The sequence below is a fragment of the Zea mays genome, chromosome 9 (assembly GCF_902167145.1).
Source record: "Zea mays cultivar B73 chromosome 9, Zm-B73-REFERENCE-NAM-5.0, whole genome shotgun sequence".
Classification (NCBI taxonomy): domain Eukaryota; kingdom Viridiplantae; phylum Streptophyta; class Magnoliopsida; order Poales; family Poaceae; genus Zea; species Zea mays.
This window is the reverse complement of record NC_050104.1, coordinates 161,485,047-161,508,618: the sequence shown is the minus strand read 5'-3', so window position 1 is coordinate 161,508,618 and position 23,572 is coordinate 161,485,047. Positions and strand designations below refer to the sequence as shown.

Here is a 23,572-nt window from a genome sequence, read left to right as displayed (position 1 = left end):
GAGCCTCCACGTCGCCCAACCTAGGGCACAGGCCAGCCACGTCGACAGGAAGCGCAATCATCACCCTACCCCGAGCCGACTCGGGCTGCAGAAAACAAGACCGGTGTCCCATCTGGCTAGCTCCGCTAGATAGGCAATGATGGCGCCCCGCTAGCCCCGTGACGACGGCGGCTCTCAGCTCTCTTACGAAAGCAGGGCGACGTCAGCAAGGACACAACCGTTCCAACAACTGTCCCTCCGCCAGGCTCCGTTGCTCCTCCGACAGCCACGACATCACGCCAGCAGGGTGCCAAGATCTCTCCGGCTGCCACATTGGCATGTACTTAGGGCACTAGCTCTCCCCCCCGCTAGACACGTAGCACTCTGCTACACCCCCATTGTACACCTGGATCCTCTCCTTACGCCTATAAAAGGAAGGACCAGGGCCTTCTTAGAAAAAGGTTGGCCGCGCGGGGACGAGGACGGGGACAGGCGCTCTCTTGGGGCCGCTCGCTTCCCTCACCCGCGTGGACGCTTGTAACCCCCTACTGCAAGCGCACCCGACCTGGGCGCGGGACGAACACGAAGGCCGCAGGATTTCCACCTCTCTCACGTCCGTCTCCGGCCACCTCGTTTTCCCCCCTTCGCGCTCGCCCACGCGCTCGACCCATCTGGGCTGGGGCACGCGGCACACTCACTCGTCGGCTTAGGGACCCCCCGGTCTCGAAACGCCGACAGCTATGAATTAAGAACAAGACAACACAAAATGTTAAATGTCAATGTCCTTCGTCCTTCGAAGCATTATTTTCCTTAGGATATAATGATCTTCAGACGAAGGTTATGAAGGACATACCTTCATAAATATGACATGTATAAACAGAGGATGAAGCTTATGAAACATATGGAAACAACATAAACAATTATATGATATCATAATATAAACATTATTATAAAATAATCATGAGTACATAAAAGCAATATCAAATTACATTTTCACCTTGAGGGCAAAGACAAAAGTAAGATGCGAAAGCGTGAACAGTACGGGGGTACTGTTCACTTATTTATAGACACAGGGCGCAGCCTGTATGAATTTACATTCATGTCCTCTACAAATGATTACAATCATAACACATGTTATTATGGGCTGATTGATCATTTCATTTTTAAGTCGGTGCATTTAGAAATACGCTACGAAGCTCCCTGACTGGTAGCTTCGGCATTGTTCCTGTTCTGGCCTTTCGAAGGTGTTTCTTCTTACAGAACCTTCGGCGACGAAGCAGACCTCAACCATTACTATTTCTCAAAAACCGAACTAAATTCTGATTTTCGGTTTTTAATCGGTTTAAAGCGAACTAACCAAAATATTGGCCCACGACACACTAGGCTCCTCATCATGTCCTGCCGGCTGCCGCCCTAGGCGGTAGACACTCAGTCCCGTCAACCGTTACACATGCAGCGACAGAAACAGCTCGCTGCGCGCCTGCGACGACAACGCCCAGCGAACCTAGCACTAGCAACCCACAACCGGCCGTCGGTCGCATCCTTGCCCTCACCCCTGCGGCGGCCATATTATTACCTGCTTTCGTCTATCGTCCTCGCCATTGGTAAACTGAGCACCAGCTTGCCTTCGTCGTCTGCCCTTGCGGCCTCATCAAGCGCAAGCTGTCTACATGTTCGGATTTTTCGGTTTAACCGAAAACCGAACCAAACTTTTCGATTAATCGAGAGATTGGTTTTCCCTTATATATATACTAGGTGAGTGCCCGTGCGTTGCAACAGGAACATGTAATACCGTTGAAGGAAGGGAGCAGAGGGAAGGGTGTATCGGCTGGACAGGGAAGAACAGCACGGATCTGGGGACGACGACAGTGGCAGCATGCATACAATGTAACCCTACAATCCACCAGATTTTCCCCTTCCCTATGCGTCCAATGTAATACAACAATAATATAGGCTTGATATGGCAATACACCTATGCGACCTGTGCGATGGCCGATCCGGTCGATCAGATGGTCACCTTGGTCCAAAGAGCTCCATGGCTTCTACACCAAGCGAGCATTCGTCCGCTGCAAAATCCATGTACTTTTGAATTATATGTAGCTTCAAGCTAAAATAAACAGTATGGTAGCAACTAAAGAAAAATAGAATCAGCCAAAACTGAAATACTAACATCCAACATCTTGATCATCCTCATCCTGCCATTTGTCCTAGTCAGCCTTCAAGAACACAGGTGCCTTGGCCTCCTTTTTCAGCAGCCTTGGCCACCACCCTCTCTCAGCTTTCTTGACCAGGTAGCATATGGTTCTTGGGGGTAACAACTGCTTTACTCTCATGCAAACAGGAAGACTAATAGAATTATAACATGAAAAGCAAAACCAGACCCATGAAAATCCTCATAACCATACTCAAAAGTACATATCTAAGCAAAAGATGCTACTACATAATATTTGCCAACACCAGCAACTTGCAGGTTGTTGTCATTGGACACAATATTCTCATATTCCACCCCAGTTAAGGAAGTAGTATCAGGCACAAACATAAGCAGTAGCAGTTAAAACAACAATATCAAATGTGAGGCACCAGACTGGAGTTCTTGTTTCCAAACTTGGTTTGACGATCTAAAAGCCCCATGAAGATTATTTTCTATTTCAGACATGATGGCAGGAAATTACAGAACATTAAACATGATGGTATTAATGTTGCATGTGAATCAATCCAAGTACTACTAACTAATAAAACAACCAATTTCTTATTGATACGTTAAATACTTAAATGTCATAGTACATAGCAAATCAGCTGGAGCCAAAAAAATACGGGCAAGGCAGGCACCAAAACTACTGGAGCCAAAAAAGCTAATGGCATGGTCGCTTGTACTACGAGAGCAATGCCAACGTCATGGCCACATGTAGACTGATTGAACGGACGTCCAGCTCCCCACATGGCGAGAAGAGGCCACCTTGTATCGTCCCACTTATCCAATCTTTTCCGCGCTCCCTCGACCTACATTCAGATGCCAAGAAAAAAGAACATATAAACTATAGCACAAAAAAATCAATGCAAAATGCATAGAAGACCAATTGGACAGAAGAAATGGCCACACAACACAAGCACGAGATTGGAAAGAATGACTGAGCATGTGGATGAAGATGAACACATCAACACACGTGATGGATTTGAGGACCATCTGTTAGTGACATGAAGAAATTTTACGGTGGCTTAAAATTACCTCCTTGTTCCAGTCAGTCCTCAGCGTGATCTAGAACAAAGTAAGTGTTTGGATGAGGGTACCGCCGATCATGCCTCCCCACAATCCCTGCAGCACAGGTCCTTTTTCAGACTTGCGTGTGGGCTTCTTGTGTATCATATTTTTCTTGTGAGCTTCAGTTGCACGCACTGGTCCAACTTGGATAGCCTCCAGGTGAGCTGCTCCTTGCACAGTAAGATGCATACTGTTGCATTAGCCATCTAGCAACATAACTCTGTAAGGATGCCTTAGAATGCGGGAACGGGTTGGATTCCATCATCGCAGAAGAAGGGTTCGTCTTGCCATGAGCATGATAGCTCTAGCGTGTTGTAGCTTCAATTCTTAGGCATAAAAAAGATATTCTGCAAAGGCAAAACATAAGCTCAAGATAGGGAAAAAATCATAGAAAATTGTGCAATAACAACAGACAAAATAAATCAGGGCAAGTACCTTTCATTGGTGAGATTAATCTAGTTGTAGCTAGCCTTGAACCTATACATGCAGATCTGTTGGAGTCGAAAGGACAACGAAAAGTCTGGGACCAAAAATGTCGATTAGGATACTAAAAAATAATGTTTAGGATATGATATTTTCTACAGTACCCTGTGATTCTTCCTGGCAATGGAACCTTGTTAGAATGCTTGAAATGGTAGTAACTAACTAACTATGCATATATATGCAAGATTGGTATCATACAACAAAGACATGAAAATAAATATGATGATGTGCTATTGTTGTCCTAGAGAAACAATTCGGGGCAAAATCCATCTGCCTCTCTCGGTGTGAAGTATCAATGGAGCCCCTTGAAGGACCTTCCTTCTGTCTTGGTGGCTGTTGGCAGACCACCCTCCATGAGAAGAAGTCGCGGGTAACTGCCCACCAGAGTGCTTTGAGCCTCATTGTAGCGAGCCCAAGTGACCAGGTAAAGGTCAGCAATGATGAAGAGCCCCCCAATAACACTGAAACGAATAAAAATACTGTTGTAAACAATAACGTATAAAAATACTATAATTCTATATTGCCATAATGCTTGCATATACTTACAAATTCTTCCAATAATACACTGATAATAATTTTTAAAAAATGAAGCACACAATAAAGATTTAACAGATTGCAAAGCAAAATTGCCCTCACACATCCAAGGAAGGAATTAGCAGCATTAGCTCTCAAGCCTGGCAGGGCGAAAGCTCTTTGGCGGCAACTAAGAATGTAGAGAAACAAGCCTTGCTTTCATCATCATTTGCAATCAAAATATGACAAACAATGAATGGAACACTTAAGGAAGAAAAAAAGGTTACACAGAAATATGAATGGCTCATACATCCAAGGAATTAACAGCAGTAGCTCTCAAGTCTGGTAGGGCAAAAGCTATTGGAGGGCTACTGAAAATGTTGAGAAACAAACCTATACACAATGCAAACTAATTAAAAATAGTCTACGTGCAGGAAAATGTAATCACAATAACCGACTTTGTGGACACATAGAAGCAGTCCCCAGGATCCTATCAACATGTGAAATGTTGGAACAACTTTGTTCCGACATAATCATAGCATCTCTGGTATGGCTATCAGAGACGTGGCATCAGGCCCAAATTTCAAGACATTCAGTTCGTAAACTAAAATGTGTTGAATAAGCTAACAAGTAATTTGCATAGATACGATTTAAATCACACCACAACTGAATCCAACAACTACAGATGGGGTTGTATCCTAGACCAAATTGGTTATGATCGAGAGATAGACACGTGAAGCAGTTGAAGAAGCAGCTGCTGTTTACAGTGACAAACGACACTTCCTATTGCTAGGTCTTGAAATCATCATTGGAACTACAACTGCGCCTACAAAGATTAAACTATCATGAGTACATGAGCAAAAGAGATGTACAATACATATACTTCAGCCTTAGTAAGGCAGACAATTTTCGTCGTAAGTAACTCCAGATGTATAGGTAATCATCATTGGCTCACGTACAGATTAAATGCTAGTGCAACGTTATAAAGAAACTGCCTAGAGCAAACAATGCTAAAGAACATAAAATACCTAACAACATAAATAAAAGGCAGAATTGAAGCATAATTGCATTATCATCAGAAAATAATATACTTATCACTCAAAGTGCTGCTAGCAATGTGTCCAAAGGTGTCCTAAGATTGTTTCGAGGTTTCGCCATCAGATACTACAAATAAAAATACAGAGATGCAATTCAACAGCACAAGAATAGAAAACAATGGTCAAAACCATTACAGGATGTTTGTGCATCACTCGCTCGACAGAAGCCGGCCTCGGATCAAGTGCTGGATTATGCATCAGTTTATCTTCACTATCCAAAATCAAATCACAGAGCACAAAAAACAACTAAATCAAATTATGGACCAGGGAAAAACAACAAAACAAGATTAGAGGGGGCCTATAGTTATTCAATGGTGGCAATAGGGTACCTCGCGTTTGGAGGACGACATGGACTTGAAGAAACGGAGCACGGCGTCCTCGAGCACGAAGTAGCGCTTGCGCGAGTACTGCATCCCAAATAGGTTGGATCGGAACAGGTACAACCAGCCTCCATCCGCAACGCATCCTCCCCGCCATCGGCCGCGGCATGCACCGCCACATCAGTCGGTGCCCCCACTGTCGTTTCCTCCACGACCGCTACCTCCGCCCCGGTAGCCACCGCGCTGGCTCCCCCATCGAAAACCGATCTCCCAGCCCCTACCCTCTCGCCAAGGACAACCTCGCAGCAGCGCCCATCTAGCTCTGTGTCGCCATGCCTCGCTTGGGTTAGGGGGGGCACAACGCATCTCGCGGGCGAGAATGTCGAACGACAATCGCGAGCGGGGGCACGACGGGGCTGGGCAAGATTGGTAGGCGTGGCTGAGATCCGCGAGCGCGGCTGAGATCCGCGAGCGTGGCCGGCGAGGCGGAGGCGGAAGTGGGGAGGAGGAACGGTACTAAGTAGGGGCCGATGATGAGGGAGGCTGGCCCGGCCGTGGATGCGGCTCCCACGAATGGGATGGTGGAGGCCACGAGGAGCAAGTGGTTAGGGTGCGGATGGGGAGGCGGGTCCGCCATGCTCGGCATGCGGCTGGCTGTGCGAGGAGGGGGCCGAGCGGGATGAGAACGCAGGAGGGAGGCGGAATCCATGGCGCCCGAGAGCAGCGGGTCGAGGATGCGGCCGCCATCCATGGCGGCGTTTGTGGGGGGGGGGGTAGAATCCGTGGATGCGGTCGACATCCATGGCAACGTTTGCGGGGGCGGGTGGCAGAATCCACGACGCCTGAGAGCGGGGGTTGGGGCGGTTGCGCGCATGGCCGGGTGCCCGTGGCGGCGGGTGCGGGAGCGGGAGGAGAGCGAGAGCGAGACAATCGGACGGTTTGGGATGGAGGCGGGGTTGGCAATCGGACGATCGAGATGGAGGCGGGGGCATGGTTGTGCCTAGTCTACACTATTGTCTTAAGGATTAGTAGATATATATATATATAAAAGTTCGGTTGCTTTTATTTAAAAACCGAATTTAAATAAACGAAAAACTGAACCGAAAAAATCGATTAACTGAGTGCCCAAGCCTACTCAGAAACATGTTGAAGACCAAGTGGACGCCGGGTGGAGAGGCGGTCGCCACGGCTGTCTTCATGATCACGCTTCATGATAAAGTGATCATTGACGAGGATTATCGAAGAGAGGACGTCGTAGAAAGCCTTTTTAGTTGATTGATTAGTATGTCTTCTTAGCTAATTGATATATATGATTGGTTTGTTTTTTCTTAGCTAATTGATCATATAGTTTTCTTTCTTAGCTAATTAATTGCTGATTGGTACCGTGATTTATGACAGTGAACCTTTGCAGTTGTATATATAAATAGAAGTTGTATATACAAATAGATCAACACAATATATTGCAACGATATTGTTTAACAGCGCCAAAAAAACTAAATGTGTCATTCCAATGTTCATGTTGAGTGTTATGAGCATTTAAATAATCAAGAAATAATCTTCGTGTACACCAATAATTCATTTTGTTCCATACTTGAACTATAAAAAGAAGTGAGAAATGAAAAAAAAATAATGAATTCTCTTGTATTCCTTACCCCAAATAGACCCTATGCATGAAGTTAGGGCTAGAAAAAAAGCCCGAGCTCGATAAGTCGGCTCGGGTTTGGAGCGACTCGGCTCGGCTCGAAGAGGCTTGACGCTTAGAACGAGCCCAAGTCAAGCATGTTTCTGTAACTCATGAAAAGAGCGAGTCAGCCAGTCTTGGCTCGCTGTGACTTGCGAGTTGGCTCAACCCAACAAGAATTTGTTACATAAAATTGTAATTAGCATATAATGTTAGTATCAAATAGACGATTAGTTTATGTTATTTGAAATTACTATATAAAATTAATTTATTTTCTACATTATATTAGTACTATTTTTGTTTTACTGATTTAAATTATGTTACTTAAATTATTTTGAAGATTTTACATTACTAGGTGAGTACCCGTGCGTTGCAACGGGAACATATAATATCATGATAACTTATATACAAAACGTGTCTTATATTGTTATAAGAAAATGTTTCATAATCCATTTGTGATCCTAGCCATACATAAATTTTGTTATTTTAAGTTAGTTGTTTCACTACTACATTGCAATCATCAGTATCATGCAGACTTCGATATATATCATGATTTGTATGGTCATCATTGGAGAGCACGTGTCACATCTGCCGGTAGAAGTTCCGTCGTACATCGTTAGTCATCAGGCACACAACACCATACACTCTTGCTTAAACAAAAAGGCAAGTGTGTGTTTGCGAAGATAATTAAAGGCAGGCCGGCACAAAAGCTACCCCGACGATGGCGAGTGATCATTGTTGTCGGTCCTCCTCTGCGTCACCTCCGGCGCCGAGATGACGCTACAATCCTTGATATAGTAGTCGTCGAACGCGCGCGACATGGTGAGTATCGATGACTCTTGGCTGGGCTGCCAAATGAAGTGCACCCCGGGCTCATCAGCGAGGTAGTACACCTGGTCGTTGCACCACTGGATGTGCTACTCCTCTACATACATCTTGTTCGAGGACACTCACACAACAACAACAATGGCCGTCATCCCAGCGCACAAGAATTTATGGTCGGTCTGTAGCGACTTACGTGACAGGTTGGGCTTCAGGTGGATAGTGTTTATGGACGGCGTGATGGCGCCGTCGTCGGTTGCGGTGCCCAGAACAACCCGAGAGTTGTCGGCATTGGCGACGACCATGAGGTCCCCCTGTTTGACGATGGACAGCGCGGTGCAGCCGCTCTGGACCGCGTCCAAGCGGCGGCTGCGCCGGAGCTTGCCGTACACAGCGACGCATGGGCCACGTAGGACTGCTTTCAGAGGTCAAACTGGCAGTCGCCAAGCTTCTTCTCGTCGTCGATGAGCGACGCCAACGCGAGCGCCTCGTGCTAGTGGTGTTTGTTCGGGGTTTCCAAGTAAGAAACATGGATTCATCTTTGGCATTGGTTTATAAAAATGACTTATAAGTCAGATCTATGGAAAAATATTACGGAGAATAAATGTCACACATGCAAAAAAAGGAATTTAAGTTGAAAACATTATTTAAACAAAAGAAATTGCATGCAAGGCTCTTCTTTAAATACTACTCCCTCAATCCGAAAATATAATTTAATAATCTCGGTGATACTTATCTACTACTACACATTGTGCAAGGGTAGCAGATGGGCTTCGAGATAGATGTAGTATATGTTTTTACTATAATAGATATAGACATAAACACACATGTGGTGTAGTGGTAGCTACAAGCACATTTGCTTGAGGGGTTGTGGGTTCAAATTCCCTTGAGGCTTGTTTTTTTAATTTAATTTTAGCTAGGCGTGGGATGTACGTGGAAATGGGAATAGACTTTGTGGGGAGGGGAGAATGAGAAAGAAAATAGGGAATGGTGACCGAACATGAGAATGGAGACTGTGCGGGGAGAGGGGAATCGGAAAGGCCGAACAGAATGAACTGTGCGGGGAGAGGGGAATCGGTTCCGAACAGAATGAACTGTGCGGGGAGAGGGGAATCGGAAAGACAGAACAGAGAATGAGAATGGTAGAACACGGAATGACAGCCTATCCCTTACTGCCTTAATAAGTAGTAGAGAAATTTAGAGTGCGAGTTCACGCTTATGACGAGGCATGTTGGCTCGGCGATCTGGAAACGAAACAAGCCAACTTTTCAGGTTTCCACTCCCATATGGAGTAATCAAGCGGCAATAATTCGATCACTCCAAGACAATAGAGCAATAATTAATATCTATCTCTATTATATTAAAGCAACAGTTTTAACGGTCGTTCCATGTCAATATTTTTTTAAAAAACCCTATATTTCTTTAGAATCAAACCGCACTCCTATCATCTCTTCTCTACTATAATAGGAGAGTTTATGTAAAAAATAAGATAAAATTATGTATAATTGAGTTTTTAAACCTTGATTGTTGGCTCCACATTTACATCCACCTAATAAATAGAAAATATATATTTTGTGTTATATTAAAACAAAATTTATCATATATTATATATAAAAACCGTAGCAATACACGGATATATGACTAGTTGTATCATAAAACACTAGTTTTCATTCATTCCACGTCTAGCTGCATTACCGAGGCGGCCGTTCTAAAGTTACACACAGAAAAACAATGACATCGACTACAGGTATCCAGTCCAGCAGATCGTGTTTATGGTCGTGCAACTGTAGATAGAGCGAAGTTTGACAGATCGTATTTATGGTCGTGCAACTGCAGATAGATTGAAGTTTGAAATAGGAGGTAGAATAGATAATGTAATAGAAGAGCTGCTGGAGACCATCTAGCTAAACATATCACATCTTTCTACATGGTAGCAACATTTCAATTTCAAATCGTTGGTCTAACGCCATGACATCTATCATACACTCACATGATCAGTTTCTGTTGCAGTGGAGCCTTGATTCTGCTTTACTGCACGAGATATACCCGACAACTTGCCTCATAAAATCTCATCAGTATCATATATATTGAAAGCTCAACGAACCCTTCTGCTATGTTAGGATTTCTCATCTGACAGACCTCAGCACAAATCCAACACTGTTAGCAACTAAAGCTACAACAGACTGCACCACAATTCTCAACACTGCCATGTCCCTGCAAAGAACGCAACTACTGCTGGACTTCAAAACTTCCTACCATCCCAAAAGGATACTTTGGCGGTCATCCACAAAAGCATAACACTATCTCCAACAGCTTACCCATACACATAGCTATATTCAAACTCCACTCTGCGAACAGTGCAGTCTTCAGTGCATAACAGTGCTTATGGATAAACTTTGGATGAACTGCTGGAGTCACCCTCGCTGTCCAAGGACATGTACTTGGCTACTGTCTTCAGAGAAAAAACATAAACAATCACCTAAAGTGTTGCTACGTTAAGAAGCCATCACTTGCGAGAGATTCACATCTGTCTCTGCTCAATCTACTCTGTTCCACTACTACAGTGCAGGATGCATATTCTGGATTAGAGCCTTCAGAGGATGGAGCACACGTATCGCCAACAGCATCCTTACAATTGGGGTAACAGGAGCTTCCGTTGTCAACAGAAACCATAGAACTGGGGCGATTCAGGTTCCCATCAACAAGGGTGTCCTGTGAATTGCCCTTGTCTGTGCTCCCAACTCCTACCACGACCTCAAAATTGGTGTTATGCATGCTCCCGTCGCCAATGGCAGGCAGAGATTCAGGGTTATATGTGCTTCCGTGTCCAACAATATCCTGAGAATTGACGCTACCTGTGCTCCCGTTGCCAACACTGACACAGGAATTGGGTTGATGTTTAATCCCATAGTGAACAGTAGCCTGAGAATCGGGGATACTTGCGCTTCTGTCACCCAATGTGACATGAAAATCAGATTGATATGCACTCCCAATGCCAGTGGGAACCTGGGAGCTGGGGTATTGTGTGCTCCCAGTGCCAACAGTAACTTGAAAATTGGAGTGATCTGTACTCCCAGTGCCAATGGGAAACCAAGAACTTGGATCATCTTTACTCCAACTACCAATGCCAGCCTCAAAACTGAGGCAACACATGCTCCTACTGTCAATGGTCACCTGTGAATTAGGATGATGTGTGTTTCCACTGCCAACAGTAACCTGAGAATTGGGGTGATTTGTGCTTCCATCATCAACAGTAACTTGAGAATTGGAATGAGTTGTGCTTCCATTGCCAATGGGAAACCAAGAACTGGTATCATGTTTTCTCAAACTGCCAATGGTAATCTTAGAATTGACGCAACACATGCCCCCAGTGCCAGCGGTAACATGAGAACTGGGGTAACATGCAACGAGCTTAGGTTTCTTGTTTGCCTGGAAAGCATCATTGTGGAAGCTCCCAACAATTGCCTGCAAGGTGTATACTGGTTAGGTTTTTTTTTTTTTTGGTGTGGGTGCGCGTGGGGCTACTGTAGACAAGTACTCAGAACCCAGAAGAAAGAACTATTACATCTATGGTTAACCAGAGCTAACTCAGATAAAAAGTTCCTTCTCCAATTCTTAACAGATTCACGTATCCAAATATTAAGTTAGCTATGGTCTACTATTTACACATATGTTTCATGGAGGAATGAAACACACAACATTTATCTAGAAAAATGGAATAACTAAGCAGCTAGGAAAAAACAACTACATATATTCACATTATTCTCCGACATAAAAGAATTCTAAAGACAAAAGAAACTGTTTGCAATAGTCTCCACAGGTTCATGTATCAAAAGTATTGAATAACTCGAAAGTCTGAACAATTGAATGTACCTGCACCGGTGTTGCAGCTATGAGAGGTCCAACTGCAATGCCACCGACAAGAGAACAATCACCACAAGCAAGAGTCGCAGATAAGCACCCAAATCCAGGACTATCAGATGTCAAAATGGATCCAAACACATGAATGATTTCTAAAGGACCCTGCAAAGATTAGAAATCAATGAACAATGCGGCATGTGGAAGTTAAAAACGTTGGGCATGTGAGTATGTGACATTATTTAATAGAGTAAATGTTTAAACCTTGTGATTTAAGATGACAGCAGAGTGGAGCAGATAGCAATCCTGAACGGCCCCAAACACTGAGAGAACACAGACAGCCTTCCCAGTTATTTTCGAGACCTGCACAATCTTTGATACGATATCCTGCAAAATCATTTTCAGATAATCAAATTCCATAGGTCAATTTGATAGAAAAACAACTATAGCAACTATTTGGTGATTAGCTGTGGAATTGGACATGTAGATCATAAAGTACATACAAAAGGCAACAGGATCAGTAAGGGCAGATGCATAGTTGGCATGATCAAGTACACAGCAAAAAAAGATTGATATGCAATGCCGACAACATAAACAAAGCTACACCTTTCTGGGCAGTGTCATGGCTCTACTAGTCCAACCATCCACGTTATAGTTCTATGCCCTATATGGCCTTATGACCGTAAACTAATAATCTGATGGCTTAAAACCCTGCCAGGTTAAGTAGAAAGGTGACTGACACTATCATATGTTCCTCAAGTTATGCAAGTTTGTTTCCAGAATGTAGCTGAGCTGCAACTTAGAAGACAATGACATTGCTAGATGCACGAGCACAAGTAAAAGCAAGACTTGCTGCAACACAGAAATTGAACATGAACATGGTCTTGTACCACTGAGGCAGTTGTGGCAAACAAGACAATTCGTTGATTTGACAGCAATAGACACCTGGGTAGTGCTATTAAGAAATTGTAGCGCCATCACTCATAATTCCTAGTTTTGACAGGTAAAATGAATACAAGCTCAGGAAGCTGAGACTGAACAATCCAGTTAGCATTCCACAATGCCCAAATCCATAGACAAGAACCCCCTGACCTAGCAGCTAGCTATTGAAAGGAAGGATGGCTGCACTGCCCAGGAGAGATGAAGAAGATGTCCATGGGGGAGCAAGCAAAGCAAACCATACCTCTCCCACATGTATTTTGAGCACGTGCAACTGGAGCCCACCGAATTGACCGCGAAAGGGATGCCCCCCTGCCCACGGCGGCACACACACACCAGAAGAATTCAGCAAATTAGTGGACAGACAACAAATCAGAAAGGAAGACAAGTGCAGTTAAGAGTGGTTACTAGATGAAGGTTGGCCGCGGGCAGGCAGCGGTGCCCGTGCGGACGGAGCAAGGTGGAAGCCCGGCGGCGGCGGGAGGAGTCGGTCGCAGTTGCGCGGGCGCCCCCGCCGCTGCTTCTCTGGTATCGGCGGCGGCGGTAGCACCGGACGAGGACGAAGAAGAGGAGGGGCCGTGAGCGGCTGTGGCGGCGGCGGATCAACGCGGGTGCGCATGGCCCGCACGAAGGGGGAAGGCGCCCGCAAGCTTGGGACCGAGGCGGGCATTGGCCGCGCCAAAACCCTAGCGGCAGCGGCGGAGGTCAATGTCGAGACCGAGGGGGAAGGAAGACCGAGCGACGACGGCGGCGGCGTCATGGGAGTGGCGGCGCCATAACCGTGGCCCTCCACCTCTTCTACTTCCTTCTTCATTTTCTTTTCGTATCAGTAATCTTCCTATGCTGCCGCTTCTTTGAGCTCTGTTTTTAGACGGCCTCCAACAAGGCAACAACACCATCTATATCGTCCTTATGTTCCAAACTAGTAAAGTGTGATCGTAAGTTGCTACAATTTTTCTTTATAATTGAGTGTAAAGCATAAAACACAAAAAAACATGTGTATCTTTTAACTAGGTAAGTTTGAAATCAACAATTATGATTTAAATCTCTATTTATATATAATTGTAGTTTTTACCATTTAAATATATAATAATGAACACAGTGGAACACAGAAATCGGTGTTTTAAATATAGTAGATAAATAGAAAAAAAATATAAATAAATATAATTAGTTATCCGTACATTGTTATGGTTTCTATATATCATATAGGCAGATTTTACTTAGTTGAGATATTTATTTAAACACAATCATATTTTTTATTTTAAATTATTAGTGTGTATATTAATAATATCTAGTATTTATATGACATAGCAAAGCATCTAGCCCAGTAGTAGAAGACAGATTATTCTCACTTAAATATAGTACTGATATAGATATAAAGTTAGAAGATTCAGTCTCTAATAGTGTCCTCTAAATATAGAAAATACTTGTGCATTCTCTATATACATATATTATCTTTATTTTTTATCTATTTTTATATTTAGATAACAAATTAAGTGATACAAGACATTTGATGGTATAACAAAAACAATATGTACAGAAATTTATAGCAAAATATATCTTTTATATGAGCCTATGATATATAGATGTCGAGATACAAAAGAAGTTATTGGAGAGAATTGAGATTGAGGGTAATCTTTTAGAGGAGTTTGTAAAGGATAGACATAGAGGGTACCATTGAAGAGGATTCTGAGTTACCTGTTGAAATTCTAAAAAGAACAATAATGGCACAACAACATTATTTTATAAATTGTGAAAAACAACAATAATAGAGCAACGTCATTATTTTATAGATCCTTCTTCTCTTTAAAGATTTCAGGAGCCCTTTGGATCAAGGTGATTCTTGAGCATCTTATTATTTGCAATAGATGCAAGGATATTGATGTTGATAGTTGTGTTACAAATATTGCTATGATTGCTCATTTGGATACTAAAATTGAAAAATTAAATACTCAAGTTAAACTTGCAAACGATGAATTAGATAAAATTAAATTTCTTAGGGGAGCCTACACATGTGGTAGACATCCCTCAATTAAGGGTGGTCTTGGTTTCCAAAAGGGAACCAAAGACAAAACGAGTCATGAGGCCCCCAAGTTCATCAAAGAAAAGGGGGAGGCACCTATGGCTAGTATGTTCATTCTTGCAAGAATCATGCTTATATTTATGCTCATGCTAAGAATGTTCACCAAGCTACTTGCAATATTCATGATGCTTGTGTTGATCATATTGTCCATGATGTGTGTCATGATGTTTATTCACCTGATGCCATGATTGCTTCTTCTAGTTCATCTTTTGTTCATGGTAGAACTAGGCACAATATTTCTCATGCTAGATCTATTAATGTGCCTAAGGCTAGGATTTCATCAAATGGATCATATATTTCATACATATGTTTGATGCATCATATGTGCTTTCTTGCAAATCTAGCAAAGTTGTTGCTTCACATGTGGGACCCAAGCCCAAGAATGGTAAGACTTACATTTGGGTGCCAAAAGTGTATGTGACTAACAAGACCCAACTCTAGTTGGGTACCTAAACCCTAAGCCTAAATCTTTTTTGTAGGTTTATGCATCTTGGGGCACAAGCTGGGTTATCGACAGTGGATGCACAAACCACATGATAGGGGAGAAGCACTTGCTCCCTTCCTACGTCAAGGACAAGGATTCCTAAGATGCAATTATATTCCGAGATGGGAATCAAGGCAAGGTAAAGGGGTTGGGTAAGGTTGTTATAACTACCGAGTATTCTATTTCAAATGTTTTTTGGTAGATTCTTTAGATTATAGCATGTTATCTGTCAGTCAACTATGTTTTGTTGGTTATAATTGCTTATTTACCAATGTTGAAGAAGTGATGGTTCTATTGCATTTAAAGATGTACTTAAAGGAAAACTTTATCTAGTAGATTTTTCGAATGATATTGCCCAACTTGATGGATGTTTACTTGCCAATGCCAATATGGGTTGGCTATGGCATCGTCACCTAGCACATGTTGGGATGAAGAACCTTCATAAGCTACTAAAGGGTGAGCATGTTTTGGGACTAACGAATGTCTGTTTCGAGAAAGATAGACCTTATGTAGCTTGCTAAGCAGGGAAGCAGGTTGGAGGAGGAAAGCATCTAAAGAACATCATGATGGTGGAGAAAGTAGGATGAGACGAAGAAGAAAGAGTGGGAGCTGAAACGAAGCTTGAAACTTACTAGGGACACATAACCCTGGTCGAGGCGCATCTGGACGGGGACGGTGTAATCCACCTTCCCCACCGTCCCCTTCACCCACCGAAGGAGCTCGTCGATGGAGAGGGCGGCTGAGGCCATCTGGGAACTCTCCAAGGAGGCCTTGGGCGTCATTTCGTCTAGGCGAAGCCGACGCTCCACCAGTGGCAACACCCTCCTCCTACGGTAGAAGGCAACGACGACCCCAACTGCTGTAAGCCCTCGGTCTCAGAGCCTCCATAGAGCATCCAGCAATGGCTGCAACTGGGCCTGGTGCTCTCGCGGCGCGCCCCATCTCCAATGTTCCCCCGTCGCGAAGACGACTCACTGGGTATACGTCGTAGCCGCTCGTCGTCGTTGTAGAGGTATAACCAGTGGCTCTACCACCCCTTATTCGATGAGGTCAGGGTAGCAGGGATGTAGAGCTGCACTCGATCCAAGCGCAGCTGGAGCGTACAACCACCGGCCCTCACCACGTGGTGCAACTTCTTCACGTCTGTGGGGAGGGAGAACGGCTCCGCACATAAGAGGTGGAGCCACAGGTCCTAGTGAGGCTCAATCCCCAGATACCCCTCACAGATTGCGACGAAGATGGCCACTTCGGTGATGGAGTTAGGGTTGAAGTTGTGGAGCTCCACCCTGTAGTGATGTAGGAGCGCTTGCATGAAGCGGCTCGCGGGCACCCCGAACCCCTGTTCATGGATGGAGGTGAAGCTCACCACATAGCCCGCGAGCGGGGTCGGCTCCTCTTCGTCCCCCGGAGTGAACCACTCGGGGTGTGCCCCTTGGGAATGAGGGCGGAGCAGTCCTCCATCCACCAAGGCCTACAGATTCTTGTCCATGATGGAGGAAATGGGCCACGATCGAGGGGAGGAAGAACACTAAGCTTCTCAGCCATTGCAACCGAGGAGGAAGACGAAGGAGGGTGCACGAGCACTTTTCTATTTCTACTGCTAAGGAAGGCAAAGGTGGCCAGGGCTGGAAGGAAAAGGAAAGGTAAGAAATCGAGAGAATCCCCTGTCGGAAAAATATATAGGGACTAGGCTGACTCACCGAGGGATGGGCCGAGCCTCCCCGAGTCAAATCCGAGAGTGGGCTTGGTCTCTTCGAATTCAACGCACATGTGCGCCACAACAGACGGACCTTGGGCAGTCGTGTCCCATCGCATTAATTCTCATCTGCGGTTCACATCCCCTGTTCGGCTGACGCAAGGCAACGGGCGCCGCTTCGCCTCCCCGAGTAAGCGCATCAAAAGGTGTGCCCCTCTCTCTCTCTCCTTTTTCGATTTCCTCCACAAGTAGCAAGGGGGATGCCCCCTCGGACTTCCTTCCCCATGAAGGAAGTAAGGCAAGGCCACATACTGATCAAGGGTTCGAAGGTTTATCCCTCGACAGGGTTCAGGAAACTGCCCTAGAGCACATGGGCTCCAAGCCCTTTATGAATCGGGGGTTCGTAGGTTGGCCTCTCGGAAGGGTTCGACAAACCACCCCAGAGCACGGAGTCAGGGATGACTATGCATACATCCGTACATGGCCAAGGCTTGGGCTACAATCCTGAGGTACCCTAAGACATATTTGATATCCTCGAGAGCAATTCGTGACGGTATCCTAGAGAGGGAGGCATCGAGCCCTCGAACCCCATCAAACCGGCTCAGGACGAGGCGAATCACCTGTAGGTAATTTTTGGGGCACGTCTTCGGACCACTAGTCGACTCCTATCAAATAGAGCTCGGGCCTTCGCTCGGATTACCCGATAACAGCTCACCGGAGACGTCATGCTCGTTGCCCACCGAGGGCAGCATGGCGCTCTCCCCCTCTTCCTCTTTGTGGAAAGGCGACGAAGAGGTGTATCACCAAAAAGTCAAGGCATCCCTCGATCATTCTCTCGCCCTGAGCAGAGGCTCGGGGCCTGCCCTTGCGCCCATGCTACACACGAATTGTTGGAAACTCCAGCAACCCGGTGTAGAAACTCAGGGGCTGCCTTTGCACCTAGGCCACGACCAGGTGAAAACACAAAGGACGAAGTCAACGACATCTACAAAGGGAAATATCAAGACCTCGAAGGAGTCAACCACTCCTTCGAGGCCTCGGGGGCTACACCCGACGGGTGCGCTCGCGCGCACCCATCGGAAACAAGTATACCACCTCTTAGGGTTAAGCAGCACACCCACACAGAGACAGAATGGCCTCCAAAAAAGTGTCAAAACACTTCCTTCGAGGGCTCAGGGACTACTATCGGGTATCATAATTAGGGGTACCTGGATTACGCCCCTAAGACACGATTAACCCCAAGACCACCATCAAGACACGTTCCCCGAAGACAAGGGAGTGCAGACCCCACTTCACCCGAGGCCCCTCTCGGGGGTCACCATAGCTTCGCTTCGCTCGAAGCCAGCCCTCGAACAAGGTATGATTCTTAGGAGAATTCTCGTCCTGGCCGAGGTCCCCTCTCCCCAAAATCGATGTCTTTGCCTCGCCTGAGCCCGTCTCGGGTAAGGAAGACAACCCTGAGGCAGGACTCAACTGAAGTCCGCAGGGGACAGGAGCATTCAATGTGCATACCTACCCCCATAAAGAGTTGCAGGTGAATAGGAGCAACAAGACAGTGGTCCTATCAAGGTTCACCAACTATGATGATGCATGTGGCCACTGTTCCCACACACCATCTGCTAACTCCCGATGGAACGCACATACGACAAAGGCGCGAGCTAGCCCTTGTGAGAGCACCTAGAGGGGTGGTGAATAGGTGATCCTGTAAAAACTTGAAACTTAAAGCCACAAACTTGATTAAGTGTTAGCACAATGAAATCAAGTGGCTAAAGAGAGCTCTTGTGAACCACAGTTGACACAGTGAGAACAAGCACAAGAGACACAAGGATTTATCCCGTGGTTCGGCCAAGTACAAAACTTGCCTAGTCCACGTTGTGGCGTCCTAATGGACGAGAGTTGCACTCAACTCCTTTCAAGTGATCCAATGATCAACTTGAATACCACGGTGTTCTTCTTTCTTTACTTTTTCCCGTTTGCGAGGAATCTCCACAACTTGGAGCCTCTCGCCCTTACAATGAGACGATCACAAAGAAGCACAGATGTAAGAGTGGGAAAAGCAACACACAAGCCTCAAAGCACGAGCACAAACACGCACACAAGTCACAACTTGAGCTCTAAGATCACACACGGAGTTCTCAACTCAAGAGGAGCTCAAATTGCTATCACAACGAATCAAATGCGCTAGAGAGATGTCTTGGTGCTAAGAGATGATCAAAGAATGCTTGGTATACTCCTTCATGCGCCTAGGGGTCCCTTTTATAGCCCCAAGGCAGCTAGGAGCCGTTGAGAGCAATCCAGGAAGGCAATTCTTGCCTTCTGTCGACTGGTGCACCGGACAGTCCGGTACACCACCGGACACTGTCCGGTGCAGATTTCTTTCTTATTCTGGTACAGCCGACCGTTGACAATTTGGAGCCGTTGGCGCACCGGACAGTGTCCGATGCACACAGGACAGTCTGGTGCCCCTATCAGACCGTTGGCCCGGCCACGCGTCACGCGCAGATTGCACGGCCGACCGTTGGCCCAGCCGACCGATGGCTCACCGGACAGTCCGGTGCACCACCGGACAGTCTGGTGATTTTTAGCCGTACACCGCCGACGAAATCCCGAGAGCGGCCTTTTCACTAGAGCCAGCCTGGCGCACCGGACACTGTCCGGTGCACCACCGGACAGTCCGGTGCACCCACACTGAGCAGAGTCTTGGCTGCTCGAGCCAAGTCTTTTCCATTTGTCTTCTCTCTGATTCTCGCACTTAGACAAATATGTTAGTACACAAAAACCAATGTACTAAGTCTAGAATCATACCTTTGTATTGATTTGCACTTTGTCCACCATTTGTCATAGTTTAACACATAACCATTTGTGTTGGACACTTAATCACCAAAATACTTAGAAATGGCCCAAGAGCACATTTCCCTTTCAATCTCCCCTTTTTGGTGATTTATGCCAACACAATAAAAAGCAACATATAGAAGTGCAACATCAATGCAAATGAGAACAAGAATTTGTTTTGATTCAAATTTGGCATATTTGGATCATTCTTTGCCACCACTTGGTTTGTTTTTGCAAATCAAACTCAATTTCCTATCTCTAAGTCAAATTCACTTGTTGAGGCATATAGAAAGGTATTCCAAGAGAAATTGATCAAAGATTCAAAAACTCCCCCTTTTTCCCATAATCAAACATTCTCCCCACAAGAGACCAACTTTTGACAAGAAGAGACATTAAGAGGATTTTGACAAAACAAAAATTCTAACTCTACTATTTTCAAAATTCTCAAGTGGTAGCTGATCCAATTCTTGCTTTGGCCTTATTTTCTCCCCCTTTGGCATCAAGCACCAAAACGGGATCAATTTTGGCCCTTAAACCCCATTACCTCATCAAAATCTTCAACTTAGATTAAAGAGGCAATAAGAGCATGGAAATGAACTTAGAGTTAGTTACCCTCTCATCGGAGTGCAGTGGAAGTCTTTCATGGTCCAAGTCCATCTTTCCCTTTCAATCCACCTTTGAGACTAAATCAAGCAAGCTTAAACACATGGTTAGTCTCAAAGGGTCAAGTTGTAACATATCTCCCCCTAAATATGTGCATCACTTGCAAATGGACTTGTGAGGTCCGGGGAGTGCTTGTACAACTTGAGCACCATAAATAACAACAAAATGCATAAGGAACATGATCAAAGGCATAAAACACATGTATGCTATAAATCAATCCAAGTTCCGCGAATCTAAGACATTTAGCTCACTACGCAGCCTGCAAAAGGTTGACTCATCTAGAGGCTTGGTAAAGATATCGGCTAGCTGGTTCTCGGTGCTAACATAAAACACTTTGATATCTCCCTTTTGCTGATGGTCTCTCAATAAGTGATGCCGGATGTCTATGTGCTTTGTGCGGCTGTGTTCAACAGGATTATCCGTCATGCGGATTGCACTCTCATTGTCACATAGGAGTGGGACTTTGCTCAGATTGTAGCCAAAGTCCCGGAGGGTTTGCCTTATCCAAAGTAGTTGCGCACAACACTGACCTGCGACAACATACTCGGCCTCAGCGGTGGATAGGGCAACGGAAGTTTGTTTCTTAGAACTCCAAGACACCAGGGACCTTCCTAAGAATTGGCACGTCCCTGATGTACTCTTCCTATCAACCTTACATCTAGCATAATCGGAATCTGAATATCCAATTAAGTCAAAGGTAGACCCCTTTGGATACCAGATCCCGAAGCAAGGCGTAGCGACTAAATATCTAAGAATTCGCTTCACGACCACTAAGTGACACTCCCTTGGATCGGATTGAAATCTAGCACACATGCATACACTAAGCGTAATATCTGGTCTACTAGCACATAAGTAAAGCAAGGAACCTATCATAGACTGGTATGCTTTTTGATCAACAGACTTACCTCCTTTGTTGAGGTCGACGTGTCCGTTAGTTCCCATTGGAGTCTTTGTGGGCTTGGCGTCCTTCATCCCAAACCGCTTGATCAAGTCTTGCGTGTACTTTGTTTGGGAGATGAAAGTGCCGTCCTTGAGTTGCTTCACTTGGAACCCAAGGAAGTAGTTCAACTCGCCCATCATCGACATTTTAAACTTTTGAGTCATCACCCTGCTAAACTCTTCACAAGACTTTTGGTTAGTAGAACCAAATATTATGTCATCGACATAAATTTGGCACACAAATAAATCGCCATCACACGTCTTAGTGAATAAAGTTGGATCGGCTTTCCCAACCTTGAAAGCATTAGCAATTAAAAAGTCTCTAAGGCATTCATACCATGCTCTTGGGGCTTGCTTAAGTCCATAGAGCGCCTTAGAGAGCTTACACACGTGGTCGGGGTACCGTTCATCCTCAAAGCCAGGGGGTTGCTCTACGTACACCTCCTCTTTGATTGGCCCGTTGAGGAAAGCGCTCTTCACATCCATTTGGAACAACCTGAAAGAATGGTGAGCGGCATAGGCTAACAATATGTGAATTGACTCTAGCCTAGCCACAGGAGCAAAAGTCTCCTCAAAGTCCAAACCTGCGACTTGGGCATAACCTTTTTCCACAAGTCGTGCCTTGTTCCTTGTCACCACCCCGTGCTCGTCCTGTTTGTTGCGGAACACCCACTTGGTTCCCACAACGTTTTGCTTGGGACGTGGCACCAGTGTCCAAACTTCATTTCTCTTGAAGTTGTTGAGCTCCTCCTGCATGGCCAACACCCAGTCCGGATCTAGCAAGGCCTCTTCTACCCTGAAAGGCTCAATAGAAGAGACAAAAGAGTAATGCTCACAAAAAATAACTAATCGAGAGTGTAACACCCCGTCCAATCCCTGGACCGGCGGTACTTACTCCTGGCAGCTCTCTAGGATCATATATTGTCCCCACAGACCAACACGAGTCTTTTGTGCGCACTTTGTCCTCACTCATGCGCACCCGAGAAAACTTGCCGGTCGGTCACCCATCCCAAATTGCTCCAAGCCAAGCACGCTTAACTTGGAGGTTCTTTCGAGATAGGCTTCAGAAAAAGAAGATGCACCTTGTTGGTATGATTACACTATTAATTCTATTAAGCCTTGGGCCAGGACATCCCATCCCAGGAGCCAGGATATCACAATCCACCCCCTTAGAAGACCGACGCCCTCGTCGGTCAACCCCAATCCAGGATCCTCCCCTCTTGGCCACGTCTGTATGTCTAGTATCGTCATATGCCATGCCATGTGACCACACCGGGCCCACATGCGCCATGCGCCATATACCCGAACCCCCTAGCCCACACACGCCCGTGAAACCGCGAGGGTCGGCTCTGATACCACTTGTAACACCCCGTCCAATCCCTGGACCGGCGGTACTTACTCCTGGCAGCTCTCTAGGATCATATATTGTCCCCACAGACCAACACGAGTCTTTTGTGCGCACTTTGTCCTCACTCATGCGCACCCGAGAAAACTTCCCGGTCGGTCACCCATCCCAAATTGCTCCAAGCCAAGCACGCTTAACTTGGAGGTTCTTTCGAGATAGGCTTCCGAAAAAGAAGATGCACCTTGTTGGTATGATTACACTATTAATTCTATTAAGCCTTGGGCCAGGACATCCCATCCCAGGGGCCAGGATATCACAATGTGGGTTTATTTACGTTGGCTACGTTTCTATTCTGTGTACTTTGATTATATTATGTAAATGACTCTAGTCTTTATATTATTACTTACTCTTTATTGTTATTCGAAGCATTGTGCTATGATGAATCATTTATGTAATCGCTGTGTACGTGAATTTCTGATCCTGGCACATACATGGTTCGCATTCGGTTTACCTTCTAAAACCGGGTGTGACAGAGAGCGAGTAGTTACTCCCTTGCTAATATCACCCAATATCTGGTCG

At 45.4% G+C, this 23,572-nt stretch overlaps 1 protein-coding gene, 2 non-coding genes and 1 pseudogene across 3 annotated transcripts; all 4 read right to left on the bottom strand.

Annotated features, from left to right (window-relative positions):
• Positions 1 to 4,349: 4,349 nt before the first annotated feature.
• LOC111590246 (small nucleolar RNA SNORD14) lies at positions 4,350 to 4,467 on the bottom strand. Its single transcript, XR_004852945.1, has one exon. It is a non-coding gene; the product is annotated as a small nucleolar RNA SNORD14 (small nucleolar RNA).
• A 203-nt stretch (positions 4,468 to 4,670) lies between these two features.
• LOC111590217 (uncharacterized) lies at positions 4,671 to 4,811 on the bottom strand (annotated as a pseudogene).
• Positions 4,812 to 4,867: 56 nt separating this feature from the next.
• LOC111590207 (small nucleolar RNA Z112) lies at positions 4,868 to 5,049 on the bottom strand. The gene has a single exon (XR_004852918.1). It is a non-coding gene; the product is annotated as a small nucleolar RNA Z112 (small nucleolar RNA).
• A 5,148-nt stretch (positions 5,050 to 10,197) lies between these two features.
• LOC100279903 (AT-hook motif nuclear-localized protein 14) lies at positions 10,198 to 13,769 on the bottom strand. The gene is made up of 5 exons (NM_001152855.1): positions 13,360 to 13,769; positions 13,196 to 13,263; positions 12,277 to 12,399; positions 12,028 to 12,177; positions 10,198 to 11,619 (listed from the first exon to the last, which is right to left on the bottom strand). The coding sequence occupies exons 1-5, from the start codon at positions 13,763 to 13,765 to the stop codon at positions 10,645 to 10,647; spliced, it is 1,722 nt and encodes a 573-aa protein (NP_001146327.1). The 5' UTR covers positions 13,766 to 13,769; the 3' UTR covers positions 10,198 to 10,644.
• Positions 13,770 to 23,572: the final 9,803 nt, after the last annotated feature.

Bases quoted from the DNA above. Each gene is read 5' to 3' on its own strand.
- LOC100279903 (NM_001152855.1), bottom strand. From the start codon at position 13,765: ATGAAGAAGGAAGTAGAAGAGGTGGAGGGCCACGGTTATGGCGCCGCC. The intron at 13,264-13,359 runs GTAACCACTCTT...CGCCGTGGGCAG, and splicing joins CCGCGGCCAACCTTCATCTA to GGGGGCATCCCTTTCGCGGT. The intron at 11,620-12,027 runs GTACATTCAATT...TACACCTTGCAG, and splicing joins TAGCTGCAACACCGGTGCAG to GCAATTGTTGGGAGCTTCCA.